The sequence below is a fragment of the Watersipora subatra genome, chromosome 7, assembly GCF_963576615.1.
Source record: "Watersipora subatra chromosome 7, tzWatSuba1.1, whole genome shotgun sequence".
Taxonomy (NCBI): Eukaryota; Metazoa; Bryozoa; class Gymnolaemata; order Cheilostomatida; family Watersiporidae; genus Watersipora; species Watersipora subatra.
The window spans coordinates 46,480,696-46,501,927 of NC_088714.1; the positions used below are offsets into that span (position 1 = coordinate 46,480,696).

The 21,232-nt window shown below is 34.9% G+C and overlaps 1 protein-coding gene across 1 annotated transcript in view; it reads right to left on the reverse strand.

Moving 5' to 3' along the window:
* The window catches only part of LOC137400821 (ubiquitin carboxyl-terminal hydrolase 37-like), an 83,811-nt gene that overhangs the window by 2,669 nt on the left and 59,910 nt on the right, over nucleotides 1-21,232 (reverse strand). Inside the window, exons 17-18 of the mRNA XM_068087160.1 lie at nucleotides 9,971-10,043; nucleotides 8,284-8,422 (exon numbers count right to left, since the gene is read on the reverse strand). Of these exons, the coding sequence (XP_067943261.1) occupies nucleotides 8,284-8,422; nucleotides 9,971-10,043 (212 nt within the window). The remainder of the gene's footprint in view (nucleotides 1-8,283; nucleotides 8,423-9,970; nucleotides 10,044-21,232) is intronic.

Consider the following 21,232-nt stretch of genomic DNA (forward strand, 5'->3'; position numbering starts at 1 on the left):
GTCACTAGTTGTTATCGTTGCAATGGTTGATATCAGCTGGTGTGTTCAAGTTTCAGCGTTACGCGTCTCTATTCTGTCGGTCTCTTTACAACAATAGACATCATAATCGTACCTTTGCTTGATCTGAGCATTTTAACCACGATTTTTCAAACGTGATCGAGTTTTACTGGTTTTAATCTTGAAACATCTTGGCAGTCAGACCACCTCAAACAGCAAAAACAATCACAAATGTTAGAGAATTGCCGATACTTTCTGATAGAATCTACTATAATTTTGTGCAAGATCATCTTGAAACTTTATGACAATAATTATATCAACTCAACGATTATCGATCTTTGGCGCCCCCATACGAGTTGATGTTTATATATCTTTTAATGTAACAATTTTTTGTCTATCAATCAAATTTGCGTCGTCTACAGTAGCTAACTGACCCTAACTTATCATAAATGAGTCCTGTTTATTTTGAAATATATGTCAACAATTGCCACGCGATACAACATCTGAAAACCCTCTATTCCTCTCAAAAATCATCTGGCTTCCCTCTGAGCCTTCTTAGAACCTCCTTGGTCTTTCCTACCCTTTTCTACCACCTTCTACTTCCCTTTATCCCTCTACAAAACTCTGAAAAACTTTCACCTATTCATTTGTAATAAGGAAACCTAATTTTCACAAACGATATTATCCGACTGCCAGACTTGGTGATATTAGACTCACAAAATAGACACATTGGGTGACTTCAATACTTCATGATTTAAATAACATCTACAAAACTTGATAAATGATGTATTACAGCCTTAAACAAGAAAGAAAACGCGTGACTAAAACTGGCCCAAACTAAAGTTGTGTTTATACCATATGGCGATTACTTGCAACTCTCGGTGAAAAGAGAATACATTCATCTAGGTTAAATAGCAAAACGCTCAAAAGATCTGGAAGAATTTCAAAGAAACGCAAAACTAGTTGCAGTGATAAAAATGTCTGCGGTAGTCTATCACTGTCCGGCACAAAAGACAAAAAGCAGACTCGCTTATATTTCTGGTGAATCATGCACAAAAATTTAATATTTTTCTGATACTCACTGCTGGTTCATTGGAGATGATAACCACACACTGTCAGTGAGTGTGATTCATCTCACTTGTCAATATGTAACCAACAGCAAATACTTGGCCTAGTTAGCTCAGTGTAAAACTCACGACTAAAAATTTTCAACTTACCAGCGCTTGGCATTTCAGCAACTTGATACAAAAAGATACCCTTTTAAACAAAGCTTTAAAACATTGTTGATGAAATATCAAACATGTTTACAGAAATAAGCTACTGTATTACAAATCATAAAGGTCAACAATTTCTCAGTTACAATACTTTTGGTTTTTAGCCGATGAGATACTCAGAGTGCTTTTACACCATGATGATTTGTGGGAGTTGTGGTTTCGCTGAGAGTTTAAGTTGGAATGGGATTTAGTCTGTTTATGATTTGAAATATGTTATGCAAAGACTACACTAAACAAACTCAAACCCCGGCTATACAAAATGGATCACTTTTTTAGCCAATGAAATACAACATTGATATCCTTTTCCATTTGCTTGCATTTTTGGAGCTATTAACATTGCAAGATATGATGGGTCAATTCCATGTTGTACTCTGTCAATGATGGACAGCAAAAACGGACAAACAGTATGTAGCATTTCAACGATCTTGCGTCGGTGACTGAGACAAAGCCATTTTCACATCCGATTTGGATTTTACCCCGAACAGACCACCAATATATCGTTTTGGTATAAACCGACCTTCATATGCTATTGGTGAGCTTCATAATTAGGAGCAATGTGAATACATTTGCATGAAAACTGAATGCTGGTGGCTAAAAAGATGCAATGTCTTTTTGATTTTGCATGAATGTGTTGACAAGAACACTGATGAACATATTTCCTATGATAAAAGAAGACAGAACGATCCATCCAATGATGTAAAGTACAACTTCATATCCTTCTACAACCTGAAAATGACTCAACCTTCCAAAGGATTTAATAAACTATGCATATGCCCTTAAAGTCTAAGACACACAAAGAGACAACTCCGGACAACTCTGGCCTTGATATCCAAACTGTTGTATGGTGACTGGGTAGTCTGATTCACGTAAATGTTGGATTAAGGCAAATGTTTTTATATACAAAGGAGTTGTCTCTCTTTCTTTAGGTGAGCTATTCAACAAGCAATTTTATACTTACGTATAGGTAAGTTAAGGTAAGTTAGGTAAGTTAAGGCTGCAACCTTCATCATATTTGTGTGAAATATTTATAATATAATTTATTTAAAATAGCCATAATATAATTTTAGCCACAATTTTACTACAATGCCGTAACTGTCAGTGATACACACAAGTAGTGCAAGAACTGATAACTCATATAACATTCCCATGACTTGAGAACATATATAAAGGTAGACCTCGTCTAACAAGGTACTCGGTTAACGACAACTCGGAACAATAACGGACTTTGAAACTGCTCCAGTATTTGTTTAACACGAATCTGTTATAATTACGACGATTCAGTAGCAAGTCAGTTGTGAGTGTAACTGCATGTGTATGATAAGTTTAAGGCAACATAACCACCCTCTCCCCATCTCTCACTCGGCACCTTCCTATGTTAGTCATACACTTTCTAGGATTATATCAGTGTGTAGGGTTCGGTTTCAAGTTCAATACTCTTATATCTTCTCTAAATAGTGCAGAAAATCCAAAATACTCCTCAAGAATTAATAAATTTATAATAATTATATATAAATAAATATACATAACTATATATAAATATATACACATAAATAATAAAAGGAGAAATATTAGAAAGTAAAAAATACTGTCTGTGCTGTAGTACACTACCATACTATTGTCGAATGGTGACAAATTGGCTAGGCCCATTTACTTCTGATATTCTAGTTTAGCCTAGGTATTCAAAATCTTGCAAGTTATTACTACAATATCAAATGAGACTTGAATATCCTACCAAAAACCTAAGTAAAGATTTAATGCATGAAAAAAAAATTAAAATACAATATATTGCCAAATGATGTTGAAATAGCCGATTTAACGGCCAATTTTAGTTTATCGACAGGTTTTCTGGTATGAACTAGCGCCATTAAATGAGCACTGCCTGTATTATAATTTTATCTCAAGAAATATGTTTTTCTAGCGTTCCACCAAAAAATTGTTAGAAATGGTTTGTTAGTTTGTTGTCAATAACGACTGCGTCTGAGTACAAGAGCACAACCATACATGGTAATCAGGTGCTTCCATTGAATCATTAACTGCAGTGTACTTAAGATGCAAAGCTATAGTAATAACAGCGAATCATTTGACATTTGCATATGGGATTTGATACTCTTCAAGTCTTTCTACAAATGAAATGACTTTCCAGTGCTTTTTTTACGCTTGCAACTCTATGATAGATCAGCTTCCTGATATAATCCCCTCAACCATTGTATATGAACTAGGCTCGTTTCTTACATGAATAACGAGTGCTTACAATGACGCGCCACACAGATTAGCTGTTAATTTGAACGATTAACGGTTGACTTGCAACAAAATTCACATTACAGTTATTTGGTATCAGAAGATTCACCATGCCTTACTCTGCTGTGTTGTAGGTGCAAAATATGTGGAAATATGATTACAAGCTCTTAAAAGCTCAAAAACGAACAGTTAATTGCAGCCATCACAAAACTGCCGTAGGTTGGAACCCCTCCACAAAATGGCTCAAATTTGACGTCGTAGAACACAATATGCTTCTGTTTATACTTTCATGCAACCTCATTCGTAGAAATATTTTCACAAATACACTTCACACATTTAATAAAACCATGTCTATTGTACTTATGCGTCTATTTCATTATTATTGTAATGCTGGCACTTTGAGGACTGATATCTCAAAACTTGGCCAGAAAATTAGTTTAATTTTTTAACCTTAACTAGATGAGGTGCATATCATCCTCTGATAAACATGAGGAGCCTGTTGGTCACCTGTGATAGTCAAAAATGCTGCCGAAGTTGTTCGCGCCATTTGGCAGAATATGGATCGCACGTTCAAATGATGACTAGATGATTAGACCAAGCTGAAACGAAAATGTAAAGTAGCGAGCATCTATACAGGCTTTGCAGTAAAACTCAAAGTGATTATCATAAACTAGTGCTACAAAAAGGGTTACATTGAGCATTTTATTGGCCTTTCATTTCACGTGATAACATCACGTGTCAAAACAATAACCACGTCGAGTTGAGTACGTCATCAAAATAAAGGAATTCCAACATACGGCCATTTTTTTAACTGTTCATTTTTGAGCTTTAAGAGTTTGTAATCACATTTCCACATATTTTGTACCTACAACACAGCAGAGTAAGCCATGGTGAACCTCTTGATACCAAATAACTGTAATGTATATTTGGTTGCAAATCAACCTTTAAGCTCCTGATAAATTTTTCTTCGGAGTTAAAAAAAATCTCTGTTTATCATGATCAGCAAAGACTATTACATCGTTGGTTTTCACAAATCACCAAATACATGTATATCTGGCTATCCAATGTAAAACCTCTACTTGAACATCACCTCTTATAGAACACCATTACAAAAGGGTTGGAAAATATAGTGCCACCCTTTAATTGAACGCCACCTCTATTTGACCGCCACTTTGACTTTCTTTAATCTCCACAAACCCATAAAAAAGTGACCAGTAAAAGTGTCCACAAAATGGTACTAATAAATTAATAATGGCTCATTTACACCAATAACAGTTAATTCCTTGTTGCTGTAGTGATTGTCATGGTTCTAGTGGCAGTGTACCTGACAAGATCGATTGTTACAATCATCAGAATTACACTTTGATTCGAAGTCACTAAAGTCTAAATCCGATCCATTGCTTTAAGATTCATCCATAATGTGGTTTACAATCTTACCTGAAGACTTAAAAGTATTTGGATGAACAATAAGAATACTCTTCAGGAACATATAATAGTACGATATAATAGCATCTATTGTTATCGCATATCAAAGTCCATTTTCTAACTCCAAACCTTGATGGTTTTATCTTTAAACTTTAAAAGTGAAATCGGAATAATTAATTAATAATATTGAAATAATAACTGCCAAAATATCGAAACAATTAATAACTGTATCCGAAAACATTTTTTTAGTTATAGTAGTACCATGTTTAACTCGATCTGATACTTAGACGTATATGAAAAACGGTTTAGCAAAAATGCTGGGGCGGACAGCATTAACGTTGCTTCACCCGAAGGAGAGTGCAAAATGTAGGTGACATTAGTATCGCTTCACCCGCTTTTTGTTCGGAATCTATCTTTCAAAATTCTGATGAGCTAGTCAGAAATACAGCGCCGATCTCTGTTTGAACCGTTGCCTTTAATAAAACGCCACCATAGGGGAATGGTTGGAAAATACAGCTCTGTAGCGTTCAAATAGAGGTGTCACCGTATATTATTCACTTACTTACTTTGCTCTCAGTTTATTGTATACACTTTCACTCTATCATATAAACTCTGGCTCTATTGATTATAGGCCTACTCTTGTTTGTTTTCTATATATAATTTCTGTTTATTGTCTATACTATCACTCCATTGTCTATACTATCCCTCTATTGTTTATACTTTTGGTCTATTGTCTATACCTCTCACTCTATTGTCTATACCTCTCACTCTATTGTCTATACCTCTCACTCTATTGTCTATACCTCTCACTCTATTGTCTATACCTCTCACTCTATTGTCTATACCTCTCACTCTATTGTATATACTCTCTATACTATATATATGAAAAATACAGCGCTATGGCGTTCAAATAGAGATTTTACAGTTTTTATATACAACCTACTATAGTCATACCTCGACATACGAGAGATTTGAGGTACGTGCAAAATTTCGAGCAAATTTCTGCTTTGAGAAACGAGACAAATTTGGGATACGAGCCGGTTCTCGAGGCGGCTGCTAAGTGGTCAAGTGTGCGAGAGGTCAATTTTGACAACAGCATTGCTAAGTGCTTCTCATCGAATCAGTTTAGAAAAATTTCAAAAAGGCCGGCTAAGTATGATAGCGAAAGCGAGGCATAAAGCCAGAAGATAATAGAAAATAAAAATGAAGAAGACAAAATTGGAATTAAGATTAGTGTAAGATTAAAAATTATCTTTAAGTGTGTGTTTAGTAAGCTAAATTTATTTCAGTTAAATATAAAGTTTATGTAATGTAGCGTCACTAGAGTCTAGTGTACCAAACGCGTTGAGGGCAAGTCACTCTCACACTGCCGTTAGCGGCTACCGTCTGTCTCAAAAATAAGAACTACATACAGTACATAATAATGTTACATTTTATTGCATATCATTACCACTGAATAGGTATTTGTTACTTTTTGAGCGTAGTAAGTAAATTACAACAAGTAAAAACACATTTTTCCTTCGTAATATCCTGTTTTAGGTAATTTTTTTGGAGTGTGAGAACGGTTTAATTTGTATTTAGTTATTTTATATAGGAATTATTGCTTTGAGATACGAGAAAATTGACATACGAGCTCAGTCCCAGAATGCATTAAGCGCGTATGTCAAGGTATGACTGCACAATCAACAACGAACTACCTTGTAGTACAATACTGATTGTGCAAGATTAAAATCACTAAAATAAAATTAACAAGAGATCTGACTGCTAATTTTTAAATCTTAGCAATGAAATGATTAGCTATAATTTCTATCACTGTATATTTTCATACTAACACCTGCGACTAAATAAAAACTTTTTTAAAAGCAGCCATTGAAAGAAAAAAAATCATTACTATCACTAACACATAGAGGCAAATTTTACTTATACGCAGCAATTGCTAAAACAATCACCCTTTTCCCACATGAGAGATGCTGTTATCAAATGTTACACTTTGCTAGATCAGTTGCAGGTTACCACCTTTAGGAATGTTTCGGTTCTTGAATGCTATCTACCGGCAGCATTCATATAATGTAAGGATGATAATAACTATATAAAAAGATCACTAATTAGCATTTGCTATTCTGATGCTCTCAAGGTACGTATACTCGCTAAAGGTAAATGCACTCGCTAAAGGCACATGGCCTTGCTAAAGGTACGTGCACTCGCTAAAGATATGTGTACCAGATAAAAGTACATGTACTCACTAGTGGTGCATGTACTTTTGCAGAGTTGGTACAGCCCTAGTCAGCTGGTCTCGACTAGAGCTGCTAATCAGACAAGATGTACATTCTAACAGCCACTTTTAAACTTTAAAACTGCGCGAAGGATAAGACATATTCACATTGCTAAAGCACTGCACCACGGGTCAACCTAGCTTAGCTTGTTTTAAGTAAAACCTTTAATATTGCTTTCTAAGATCATGAACTTATGCTTTCAGCCATGATGGTGAACAGAGAACGGCATACAGACAGTAAAAGCTGCATTGTAACTGAAAGTACAAAAGAGTGTGTTGTTTTCACCATATGCACCACCTGTTGTTCACCTATTTTTGGGGCTAGCAACTTGACCGAAGGGAAACTGTGCACAACAAGCGAACCAGCTTTTCTCTCACACGGTATGCTTACAAGTGAGCGTATGAGTGTTTCATACGACTCTGACAATCATATAATTTTGCTGGTGTGAATTTGATTAATCGAAAACTTTCATGCAGTTGCAATCCACCTATATGTACGTTATATGAAATACCCTTTGCTGCAATAATATCCTTCCATCCATCTGAAGCCACGGTTGGATATTAGGAAAAAAGATTGCTTTCACAGAAATTGAACCTGTGACATGTGGCACAGCCGTAGGGTACACTAGCCCCTGCACCAATCATTCCCATTTCTGTGTTTTATAATATTGTTCATGTAGTTATTCTCAATGTTTTATCGACACACTCGATGAACACTCTCAACATTCGAGGCTTTCAGATTACTAGTGCGTGTGATACATGGCTGCTAGCTTCACAAGTTGGGATTGAAAAGAAATAATTTAAAAGCACATTACTAGATGGAAGCGTTGAAATTGTATTCTATCCGATGCTTGGACAAGACCTCAAAAGTTATAGCAAATTTTGTGAACTCTTACGTCGTTCTTACCTTCATGGAACCGAAAAAAAAAACTTAACAAGTTCCGAATCTGCCTTAATCTAATCCTGAATCTGTCTTAATCTGATTCCAAATCCATATTAATCTGATTCCAAATCCATGATAATCTGAACCAGTTTCAAAGTGCAATGCCTTATGTTATGTAATATGCTGAAACCTACTGGTCCATGTAGAACATAATATATCCAGTCTCTTCCCTTCTCTTGCACACCTCTTCCACATCGGTGATCGTAACTCGTGAGTCATCGTAGCTCAACCACAAGTTTTCCTTCACGTTGTACACATCGTTGATGTAATGACCTGGCAGGAGAATTATTAATCATATGTGCCATGAAATCAAGTAATATGGTTGATTCAAGAATGAGAAAAAAATCGCTTATTTCATATATTCCAATGTTTATTCCATAGAGCTATTTAAACAGCTGCCTCAGCAATTGGGTTTTACCAAGCAGTCCATTATTTGCAGCGCGTCACTAAAGTTAGACCAATCTCCTAAAAGATCGAACTTGATAAAATATAAAGTTGTGATAAGTGTCAGTTGGCCGGCGACTCTTTGCAAGATCGATCTTTTCAATCAGATTCATGACGACCGGACTCAATCTACTGTATTATTATTGGGAGTTGTCGGCTATATATTCATTCTTTCCGTTACAAAGCGCAGAGAACGAAAAATGGCACAATTATTCTGAAGTTTTGGAAGGTGGCTGAGCAGCTCAGTTGGTTAGATCGTTAGTTTAACAAACTGAATGTCATGGAATTAGGCTGTTTTATTGCCCCATTTCACTGTAACACTTTACAAATTGTCTGCCATATTTATTATTTGGGACGATAAGACAGCTCTTTTTACACAATCAGTAATTTCAAAGCCGAGTTTCTTTCATGAACAATCTTTTTCCTGACATCCTGATATGACCTTTTAATACTCTGCATCGATACTAGTTATGTTGATCTTCGCTGGTGCGATGTCAGTCCATGACTACATTCTATCGATCTTCCAATTTACTGTTTACCTTTTATCGATCAAAGTTCTGTCATGGAACTTGGCTTATTTATGATGAGTGTCACATGGATGCATGTCGATGTTCTTTACACAACGCTTTACACACCCCGACTATCTGTTAAAAATATCCCTTCTTGGGCATGTACTGCCCAGGGAATTAACCCGCATGAGGTTATTTTCAAAAATCCTTTCCAATTTTTAGTTACCAAATGAATTATTGCAAGAATAGGCTTATTAGCTCCGTTACTTTTGAAAACGGAATAAATGTAATTGTGATAACATAATGAGACAAAGGAAAAGACTTCCGAAAAAACACTAATATGACAAGCGCACAGGTTGCAAACATTGATACCACAAACTAGCAGCTTGCGTAGCCAGACTGCAGTCTTACAGTGACTGCATTATTAGTTGATATCCCATATCGTGTCTTTATAAATGCTAATTACAATAGTATTATTAATTCTAAAGATTGGACAAGTTGTTATGATAGAAAAAACTTAGAGAATATATACAGAACGATTGTAAAGATCAATTTGTCACTTCTAGTCATAGCTTTCTCCACTGTTAATCATTACAAGTGCGGGAATGTCATATATTGGACAACTTTTTGCTTACAAGCCAAATCTGAAAAGTTTTGAATGTCTAAGTTCGAAGAAAAAGTTTAAGCGATTTATAAATCTCATTGTATTGGCTAGACTAAAGCCATCTCCTGTGAAAAAAAACCACCACATTTTCGATGCTGTCACGGAAATCCTGTTATACAGCCAATTTTAACGTTTTTAAATAATGCACTTTATAGTTACTCATCAAGGAAGAGTACAAAACTATAGGGATATATTTGTACATACCATATGAGGAACTGGAACCCAGATGACTGACGACTCCAACCAACTTGTAAGAGTAGCCCAGTTCTGCTCCGGTCTGAATAACACACAGCATATGGAGGTTGATACATGGGCAGACAACACATGGTTAGATAAATTATTGCTTCGACTCGGTACAACAGCTACTACCATTGCTAAACAAGATACAAGTGAAAAGACAAAACTTGGCTGAGGCCACTGAGAGGAAGATCTGGGAGAGATGCAGTAGCAATGAACATATGTTAGAAATGCTTTAGGTCTATTTTTAATAATCAATAAATATGCTTTTCGTATTATTTTGTTGTAAATAGAATAATAAAAAACCGTGTTTGCTGAACAAAAATATTAAAAAAAATTAGAGTAGATTTTAGTTACCTGCCCATTTTTATAATTCTATAATAAAAAATACTATCTTCACCAATTAGGTATAAATATTATCTTTTTTCTGACATGCCAACAAATTAAAAAAATTACATTCTTATAAATTATAAATTCTTTGCTTGCAGTTTATCATTAACAATGGAATAAAATATCTGCTTTGAGAAAGACAGAACCATCTACAGAGCGAGCAATTTTTGTACAGCTGCAGATGGTCTACATACTTTGTCATCGAAAACTACTAGACTAATGGTTTGACAAGGAATTAAAACAAGAAAATAATTCTTTGAATAAAAATTAGCAAATGAGTTCATAGATGTGTGTTATATTCTATATTAATATATGTGGTTATTATTGTCATTATGTGGTTATTATGGTTAGTATATGTATTATGGTTGAATCTATGAAAACCTGATGAGAGTATGCATGAGGTCCCATGAATTGCCAGCACTTTGATGAAGCTAAAAAGACCTCCAGTTGTAGAGAGAATGAGATGAAACGAGAGAAGTCAACTAAACTAAAGTTCTCCACCAGTAGAGGATAGTGTGTGGAGGGTTGACAAATGTAGCACTGAAATGAAGAAAAAGAATAGCAGGAGACATGACAAGGAGGGTGAAGATGTGATGAAAAGAAATAACAGGAAACATAAAGAGGATGAAGATGTGAAAAGTAAGAACAGGAGGCAGGAAAAGGAGAATAAAGATGTAAAGAGAAAGAATAACAGAAAACCCGCAATCAGAATTGAGATTTTAAGCATTTTTATTTAAAGTTTGAAATTGTTAGAAATCGTAGAAAAATTGACTTTTTATGGCTTATAGTATAAAGTCTTTGAAGGTCAGCTTTGGGAATTCCTGGTGTGGTTTAATCAACAGTTTACAACCCATTGTGACGCTGAACATAGATTAACTCACTGAAAGGTACGAGGAACCCATGCCAACCACCTGTTAGAAATAATCAACCTCGCAATAGCACTCTGCAACTGACCAAACTGATATTTTTTGCATTACGATATCTGATAAACCTTCTAATTGTCCCTTTGTTCAAGTCATTTTCCTGGATTATTGCCACTCGAACAAGCAGATACATCTTAGATTTCAAGATAACATGACGGCTTTCCACTTGTTATTTTTTGCAAAACACCTTTAAAACCTGCACTGTGGAAAACAGCTGGAAGACTTGAACAACTATTTCATAACAAAATACGTATCGGCTGAACTTTCGTGGGAATCGAAACTTATTTCAGCTCTGCCAGAAGAAACGAAACATACCACTACAATCAAGCACACCAAGTAAAAACCGACATTAGACAAACTATGATAATTTTCAAGTAAAAACTGACATTAGACAAACTATGATAATTTTCAAGTAAAAACTGACATAAGACGAACTATGATAATTTTCAAGTAAAAACTGCCATTAGAGAAACTATAATAATTTTCAAATAAAAACTGACATTACACAAACTATGATAATTTTCAAGAGAAAATTGACATTAGACGAACTATGATAATTTTCAAGAAAAACTGACTTTAGACGAACTATGATAATTTTGTACAGCCCAAATCATTTGAGGATCAACTCTGACTGATCAGAAAAAAAAGAATAACACGATAATGTACTGTTTATTATGAAGTTGACTTCTATATATGCAATCGATATGTGGACAGTGAAATCAGTTCGAAAATCTAACGACTGCGAGTTAGCAGTTACTTTTTTGTAACATTTAGACGATGCCGGCGTTAAATTTAGTGTCACTCAAGAATTTTACAAGCTTTATTCAGTAATATTTATGCTATATTTATACTGCTTGTATTACTGTATATTTATACAGTAATATTAACACAAACAGAAAATTTGAATTTGTCATTTCAGTTTGCCCTTTATTTGCAGATGTGCTGTTCTCACACCTAATTTGTAGAGTAAACATTGGTATGGAATTTAATTAATACTAAGATTAGAATATTATTGTAGTAGTAATATATATTCAGAAATGTCTAGCGTTACTAGAAATTCTTTGGTTGTTTTTATCAAACATGTTTAACTACTACAAAAAGCGCATACAGAATCTTCAATATTTAGCAACACTTAATATAGCACATTTTTGCGATGTAAACACATAGCAACTATCCAAAATATCGCAAATCTATATATCGTAAAACCTCTATTTGAACGTCACCTTTATTTAAACGCCACCTCTAATAGAATGCCACTATAGAAGAAGGATTGAAAAATACAGTGCCACCATTATATTGAACACCACCTCTAGTTGACCGCCACTATTTGACATTCTTTGATCTTTATGAACCCATCATAGAAAGAGATCAATAGACAAGTGTCCATAAAATAGTACTAATAATGACTTGGTTAAATTAATAACAATTAATTTTTTCGTTGTTACTGTAGTGGTTGCTATGATGTTAGTGATGGTGTACTTGAGAAAATTGATCATCACAATTATCAGAAGTAAACTATGATTCTAACTCACTAAAATCAAAATGATGTCCATTGTTTTCGGATTTGTCCTTAATAGAGCGTACAATCATACCTGAAGACTTTCTGATGAACGATGAGAATACTCCAAAGGATTGTACGACGTAATAGCATAATTGTTTTGGCATATTTCGACATTCAAACGTTGAAAATGTCTTTAGCAATTAAAAAATATAATGTCCGTTTACTAACTCTAAAGCTAGTTGCTTGTTTAACTCAGTCTGATACTTCGACGCATATGAAAAATGGTTCAGCAAAAATGCTGAGGCTGACGGCATTAATGTCGATCCACCCAAAGAAGAGTATAAAATATTAGCGACATAAGCATTGCTTCGCCTGTGATAGGGTTAAATTTATCTTCCCAAAATTCTGACGAGCTAGTCGAAAAATACAGTGTTATACCCTTTATTTGAACGCCAATTCTAATTGAACGCCACTATAGGTGAAAGGATACAAAAATAAACGACATGGTATTCTAATAGAGGTTTTACGGCATATATAAATTTTAACAATTGTTTTTTGTTTGTCTTCTGTTGTTTTTTGTTTTCTGTCTGTCCATGTATACGGTTATATTGATTAAAATCTAGCAATGTAAAATCCACTTTGCAGAGGATTTCATCTCGGAACCTCCTGGTCCAAAGACCAGTCATCTCAACCGCTGCACTACAATCGTTCAGCTGACCACAACAAAGAATGATCGTAATGACATTCATTACATCGGTTACAATACTCAAACCTAAAGCGTTTGGGGTTATCAACTAGCACAGTTGATTGTTACATGTAATGTTTAAGCTGGTTTCAAACATTGCTATTGTTTTAGTAAAGATTTAGACTACTAGCTTACGAGGTGACTCACTCAAATTCATTGAGTAATTATTTTATTAACCATGAAACGCCAGGCTTTCAGCTGCTACAAAAACAAAATTGAATAAAGTGTGCCACTATATTAAGGCCAACCGAGGGAGACAAATCCACATATCAGAATATTGAATTTAGTGCTGTATGACATTTGTAGTGTTTTCATTTCTCAATATTTCCAACTGGAATTTTAAATATATGACCCAACAGCTCTCGATGAATGATTCACCTTTAACATTCATAAACAGATGTATTTTAATCACTTTTCTCAAACTGCATGTAGAATAAGTCGGTGTGTTTGACAATAGAGTCAAAATAATTTGCGCTTAGTGCTTTTTCACTCTCCTTAGCCTTATAATAATATAAAAAACCACCAATTATGTTAACCAAAAAACATTCACTTGTTGCAGGATTTCCGGTAATAGATACACTCATTGCGAGCCAAAACATTCCTGCGGTTCTTAAGACTCCGCTACTTACACCGACAAAATGCGTCTTTTGTATTGGCAACATTAAAATGAACATGTTGGCGTATGTCGGCAGAGATAAAACCGATGCACCTGACTGGCTGAAACAGTTTAGTGCAACGAACATAATCTTAATTACCTTACATCTATTTTCAACATCAGCTAGTTTAATCTAAAATTTGCTGTCAAATGTTGGTAATAACAGGGAATGTTGGTAATCACCCAAATAACTATTTGGAAATGAACAGAGATATTCTCATCAGGCCGCTAGACTAAATTGGACTGTTTAAAGATGAACTCAACACAGAATTTTAGAAGATTTCATCAGAAAGTATCGGCATTTGTTATTATTTGAGGTAGTTTTCTAAGTTGGAGGTGAACTGGCTGCCAGAATGTTTCAAGGTTAAAATTGACGAAACACGTACAAATGATGTCACTAGTTGTTAGCATTGCTATAGTTGATATCGGCTATTGCGTTCAAGTCGGAGTGTTACGTGTCTCTATTCTGTCAGTTTTTTACAACTATAGACATCATAATCACACTTTCGTTTGATCTGAGCGTTTTAACCGCGATCAAATTTTGTTGATTTCAGTCTTGAAACATCCTGACGGTCAGATCACCTCAAACGTCAAAAACGATCGCAAATAACAGAAAAATAATTATACTTTCTAATAGAATTTACTAAAATTTTTTGCAAGTTAATCTTTATGAAACCTTTCAAATAGTTCTTCACATAAGTAAACTTGTTGAAGCCAAATTTTTATTTATTTTTGATTCATGTTATGACACCACACAATTTTTGTAGTAGGCTGTTTTTAACATTAATGTACAAGTTGTCTTGAACAAAAATTTAGCAAACCAAATAGCTGCACAAATGTTTCCGCTATCAAAAATTCTTGATGATCAATATTGGTTAATAACTATGCTGACGATACTCCAATAAAAGTATAGTATTCCCTCGTTTATTATGGTTAACAGAGACCAGAGCCAGCGCGATGGTGAAAATCTGTCTTGAAAGTAGCATTGCGCTTATACTGATGTACACACACATATATATCATTATTATTTTAAAGCCATTTAATGGTATAAGTACCGGGGTTAGATAGATATGAAATGTATTCACACCGGTCAATACTGTTTAAAGCAAATAAAATCATGAGATAAAAAACAGAACAAAAAACAAAAATAGTAAAGTGAAGTAAATTATGTGTATTGAAAAACAAAGCTCTTTTTGCATAACGCTGTTCAGGAATGTAAATTGGCAAGGTGTTGGTGTCTGGTATAAGGTGTTGTTGGTTTTTGTAGAGAAGTAGCAATATAGTGGACGGTCAGGCAGATTGGAGATACAATTAAAATATTTTAAGTAGCAATTAATTAAAAAGACATTTAGCTCCTAAGCATTAGGGGCAATTAGACACTGGTCATAGCTGTCCATATCAGGCAGCATAAGCCTAAAGCATGATTTTTGAAATCATTCCAAGTTTTCTTTATCGGTTTTCGGTACACAGAGATACCAGCATGGAGCAGCTTAAGACAACATGGACGATATATGATTCTAGTAAAAGAGTGGTAGGCTTTTTTGTTTTGCACTTTTCTTTCTGAGCTGAATTGGATTATGAGTTGATGGTCTAGTTTTTTAGATAATAAAGTCGACATGGCTTAAGAACCTACAACTTAAATAATTGTCTATTTGTACGCCTAGAAATCTGATACTGACAGTATTTATATGTTCACATCGTTTATGCTAACACAAGGGCTGTATACGGTTTTCCTGAAGGTTAAATTGATTGTCTATGACTTGGAAGTATTCAGAGAAATGGAGTTCTGTTTACACCAATGTGATGCATAATCTGCTGCGTGCTGTAGTGAGTTTTGACAAGTATATGATATTTAGTCCTGGTTGATTCAGTGACTGACACTCCCTATCAACTTTACAGTATTATACAAGGTAGTGTTACCAGCATACTTTATATGCTTGACACTTGGTGTGAGTTCATGCACAAAAAAGTCCATAACCAAGGACCCAGAATGGTATGTTGGGGGATTTTGATCTTGCAGTGTTCGTACGATGAGGTAGAGGCTCCGTATTTTACTCTTTGCGTACGGTCTGTGGATAAACCTTTTAAAATAATTACCAAGAATGGTTTGGTACTAAGCATTAGCAATTTTTCAACAGCTAGATGGGGCAACATCTTGTCGAAAACCTTGTTGAAATCTAACAAAGCTTGTATTGCCAGTGTGTCTTCGCTATCAATATGGTAGCGTATATCAGATGTGAGCTTGACTAGAGCATCTGGCGTGTTACGGTTCTTGGTAAAAGCAAATTGGTTAGCTAGTGTAGGAAAACGGACTATAACGTGCCGGGAGATAACAGCTTCAGCAATCTTTCCAAGATGGAAAAGAAGAGATATAGGTCTTAATTGCTTGAAGTTTGGTGGTGATTTCACTTCATTTACTGGGATCACCTCAACTTTTTTTCCAAAATGCTGGAAATACTGTTTATGATGTCTGTCATTCGGTCAGCAAGAAGATGGACATTGTTTTCGCTTACCAAGCTAGAGAAATAATTTCTGTTATTTGATTTGGAAGGATCAATTTTGATCAAGTTTATAAACTCTAAGGACGCCAACATTTACAATAACAGGTTTACTGTCCAAATCAGAATGGGTGGGTATATAATGTTTATGATCATTGAGGCATTATGAGTTGAGCTGCTTAACAAATTGTGTGGAATTCATTCAAACTCCATCCATCGCTATAGTAGTATTAATACTGTACAGCTGTACATATAAAATGTAAAAAAATTTATAAATAGATATATATATATTAATATGTAAAAAATAAAAAATATACTTTACAATACATATTTTTAAAACTATTTTGAGACAATATCAAGGTAGTTTTATGGATGTTAGCTTCATCCTTCGTTATGTGGGTACTAGGCCTATGTATATATTCAGACCATGGTTTTTGTGGCTGACTCGAAGCTAATGCCTACCTTTATCTTATCTAATAAAGTCATTTTTTTATTCATTGGATGACATTTTCCTCTTTTTCATAGGTTCATTAGACAATTTTGAGAGCCAAGGATGAAGGCATGAGGTTGAGGCATGATGAAGGGTGTTACAAAGGCTTTACACTAACACTTCATAAACTTAACAGGAAAACAGCACACCATGACAACTGCTATCACAATGCTCGCAGAGGAATCTCATTAGGCCAGAGTATAAAAGAGATTAAAGGAACTCCATTTATTTTTATCTTCAAATCTTTTGTAATTTTTCTATTTTTACTAATTTTTTTGATTAATATTTTTCACCCTGTGAAATACTAAAGCTCGGAAAGCTGAACCTTCCCTGTGAAATACTAAAGCTCAGAAAGCTGAACCTTGAAGTAACGGAGAGAACACTGTAACAGCAAACCCAGAAAAGATGTCGTGGCCTTCGCACGACTGCGGCTAATTCTCCCTGATCAATCTGTTTGTCAACACGATGTATCATTTAGCAGCGTCAGTACTCCAATCACTACTCCACATGTCGGTTATGCACTCTGCTGATGTGTGTGTAACCAGAACTTTACAAGAATGATGCCTTAAGAATAGTTTAAATGTGATAAATTTAAACAGTGATGCTACTAGCTATGACCTCTCTTAGCAGCTACATCAAGGTCGTCACACAAGGTTACAATGCTTATTTTCTAACCAAAAGAAACACTATCTTGTTTTGGAACTTCTTCTTCCGGCTTATTCCATGTAGGGGTGCCACTGCAAATGGTATATCATAGTACAGAATATCTTGTGACCATTTGCTCATGGGATTTGACCGAGGAGTAATTGTGGTTGAATATCCTTCTAACACCAATAATGGTCCTTCTGGGATTTGAACCACTGACCTACTGATTATATGCCAGCGCACTAGCCACTGAACCACAGCTATCATGTTTTGCAACTGACAAATGGAATATGAGTAGTTAAATTAGACAGAATTGTGATAAATACATAGTTTGTATGCATAACTGTTTATTGGCATTGGAGGTCATCAGCAAAATGTTTTTCATTACATGCAAAAAAATAAAGACAGAAATCAGGAATTAATGAGTGAACAGAGTTGTTTTAAAAGTTGGTAATCCGTTAATATTGTCCACGTATCAACTGCATATAGAAGTCAACTTCATAATAAACAATACATTATCGTGTTATTCTTTTTTTGACCAGTAAGTTATTCCTGAAATGAGCTGAGGAGTTGGGATAGTGAATTGAAGGATGTAGTAACAATCTTCAATTCACTATCTCGTTTCCTCGACAACTTATTTGAAAATGTTCATGAGCTGAAACATACGATGGTGTATGTTAATAGTGGTAGCCCTTTGAAATCAGAAGTAAATTCAGAAGCGATAGAGCACACTTTTGGGACCCGGAATGCTTGAGCTATGGCAACAAAAACCAAGCTTAATGTAAAATAGACATGAATTATGTTTCTAATGCAAGTACAAAAAATTGATTGTCTAACTTAAACATTTCTATGAATTTTGGGAGAAGATTTTTGACGTAAACCAAATAACTGCAGCTACTGTATTATTGTTTTATAAAAAAACATATTGTTTTGCAAGCAATAATTCAAGATCAGACATATCTTGTGACATATTATGTTTGTTGCACAAAATTAACGAGCTTCGCATTAATTAAAAACTTTCAATGAAAGTGCGCCTAGATTAAACCACAAGTCATAACTCCTAGAAACATCTGGCTGGAGTGATTTATGTTCAGGCAAGATATTGAAATGCATGTATCTCTTTTATTTACATAAACCGGTAGAACGTGCAGTATATTCCTAACCACACTTATGTATTTATAATTTATCATCAACATAATTTAGTGTTATGTATTCAGATATCATCCATACAAATGATAATGCACTAAAATTATGGAAATTGATAGCACCAACTCAAGCTGTCACCAAAGAATATGATTGCCAACAATATTTCTGATTCAAGGGTAACTCTTTTGGCAATGTGTATATACTAGTATCCTGGCAGTCTGGTGTGCTTAAAGAAATCATCACGTGTATTGATAAAACAAAGATAATAGCTACTTGTAAAATTATTCTAAATGCCGGAATGTGGTTGATTACCGCAGGTGTTAGAGTGTGGGTCACCAGTTCGAATCCTTGCAAAGGAATCTTTTATCCTAACCTCTAACCCTGACCGCGGACAGACGGACAGAAACCGCACTTACTATAGGAAAGATTGACTGTTAGGCAACATAAATCATGGCTTTACATAATAAATATGAACTTAAACAAAACTTTCATAGATTTTATCAGAAAGTATCAGTATTTTTCTATCATTTGTGATTGTTTTTGATGTTTGAGGTGATCTGACTGTCAGGGTGTTTCAAGTTTAAAATCGACAAAACTTGATCGTGGTTAAAATACTCAAAAGAAAACTACGTGCCGAAATGCCACCAATAGTTGCGCGGTTGCCTGTCTCTCTCATTATTGAAATCAGCTATTGCATTAAAGTAGCAGCATTACATGTCTCTATTCTGTCAGCCTTTTTGCCAAAGTGCAACTATAATAGATGTCATATTCACACTTTCGCTTGAATCTGAGCGTTTTAACTGCAATTAAGTTTTGGCGATTTTAATCTTGAAACATTATGAGAGTCAGATCACCTCAAACATAAAAAACAATTGCAAATGATAGAAAAATTCCGATACCTATTGATAAAATCTACTAAAATTTTGTGAAAATTCATCTTTAATGCAGAAAATATGACGGTTTTTAGACAGGATGTATGATAGCTTTAGCATGCTATTGTCAACACAAACCATGAGCTTATAGTCTCCAGGTGTCCTTACACTTTGACAATTTTATGTCCTTTTTAGAGAAAAAGGTTGTAATTGTATAATTACTTACATCAATGTTCCTTAACCTTGTTGGACATACAGAACCCTACCAGTTTCTTATGTACTTTCACTACAATGTTCTTCATTAAAAAATAAAATATGATTATTCTCACATTCAAGATAGGTATATTGTTTTACTGGTGCACAAAATGAACTGCGCATTAACATCACTGTGTTCAAAGAACGAAGCCAATGCAATGCATGAACTCACAGCAAATTACATATTTTCATAGAGACATGACCTTGCGAATCAGTGTAACGAGACTTCTGCAGCTGCTTTTGAAAGACTAGTTCAGAAATTCGTGGCTTCACATTGGCAAGTGTAACTCTGATGTCATTTTCAAAGCAAAGTTTGTTCCTTTTCTCCATTTGTACGCCGGGTATCCGCGAAAAGGATAGCTCGCAAAGATATATATTGTTAAAAAATGGAATAAAAATTTCCTTAGATTATTTAGATAGCCCTTACAGGGCTTTCTTAGCAATGGCAGGATGTTACCATTGATTGCCTGTGTCTTGACCTCCACTGAACCTCTGAGACTGACCACTGAACACCTAGGGTTCGATCGAACCATGGTTAAGAACCACTGACTTGAATATACGAAAACCAATGACATGCACACAAAAATTGGTAGGAATGTATCACTACAGCTGGAGCAACAGAATCATATATGAGAGCCAATCAGTACGCAGTCTAAATAGTAGCAAGTCTACTTGACCATTTATAAGACCGCACACAGAAATGGTTTATTTAAGCATTTGATTTTCCAATACTGAACAAATTATGGAATTCCTGAAATACCGAACTCAATGTAAAATGTTCATCAGCCAGATGGCAACAGAGCAACAACCAGGCATTTTAGCCGAACAGTCAAAATTGGACACTTGTTGAAACGTTGTCACGAGAGTAAATGCTACTGATATTTAAAGAGCAACAGAATTCAATCCGAGGATTATGAGAGTTAGTTGACGCTAAGAAGCGCTAAGCTGATAAGGTGATTGTAAAGACAATTCTTAAACCCTGTATAAAAGTCACGCACTTGAGCGGTGTAAAACCTCCAAGGTGATCGATGAGTTAATTTTTACTTCTCAAAACCAGAAGATATTTGAAACATTTCACTTCATCATCCTTAATGGAATAAAGTTTCATA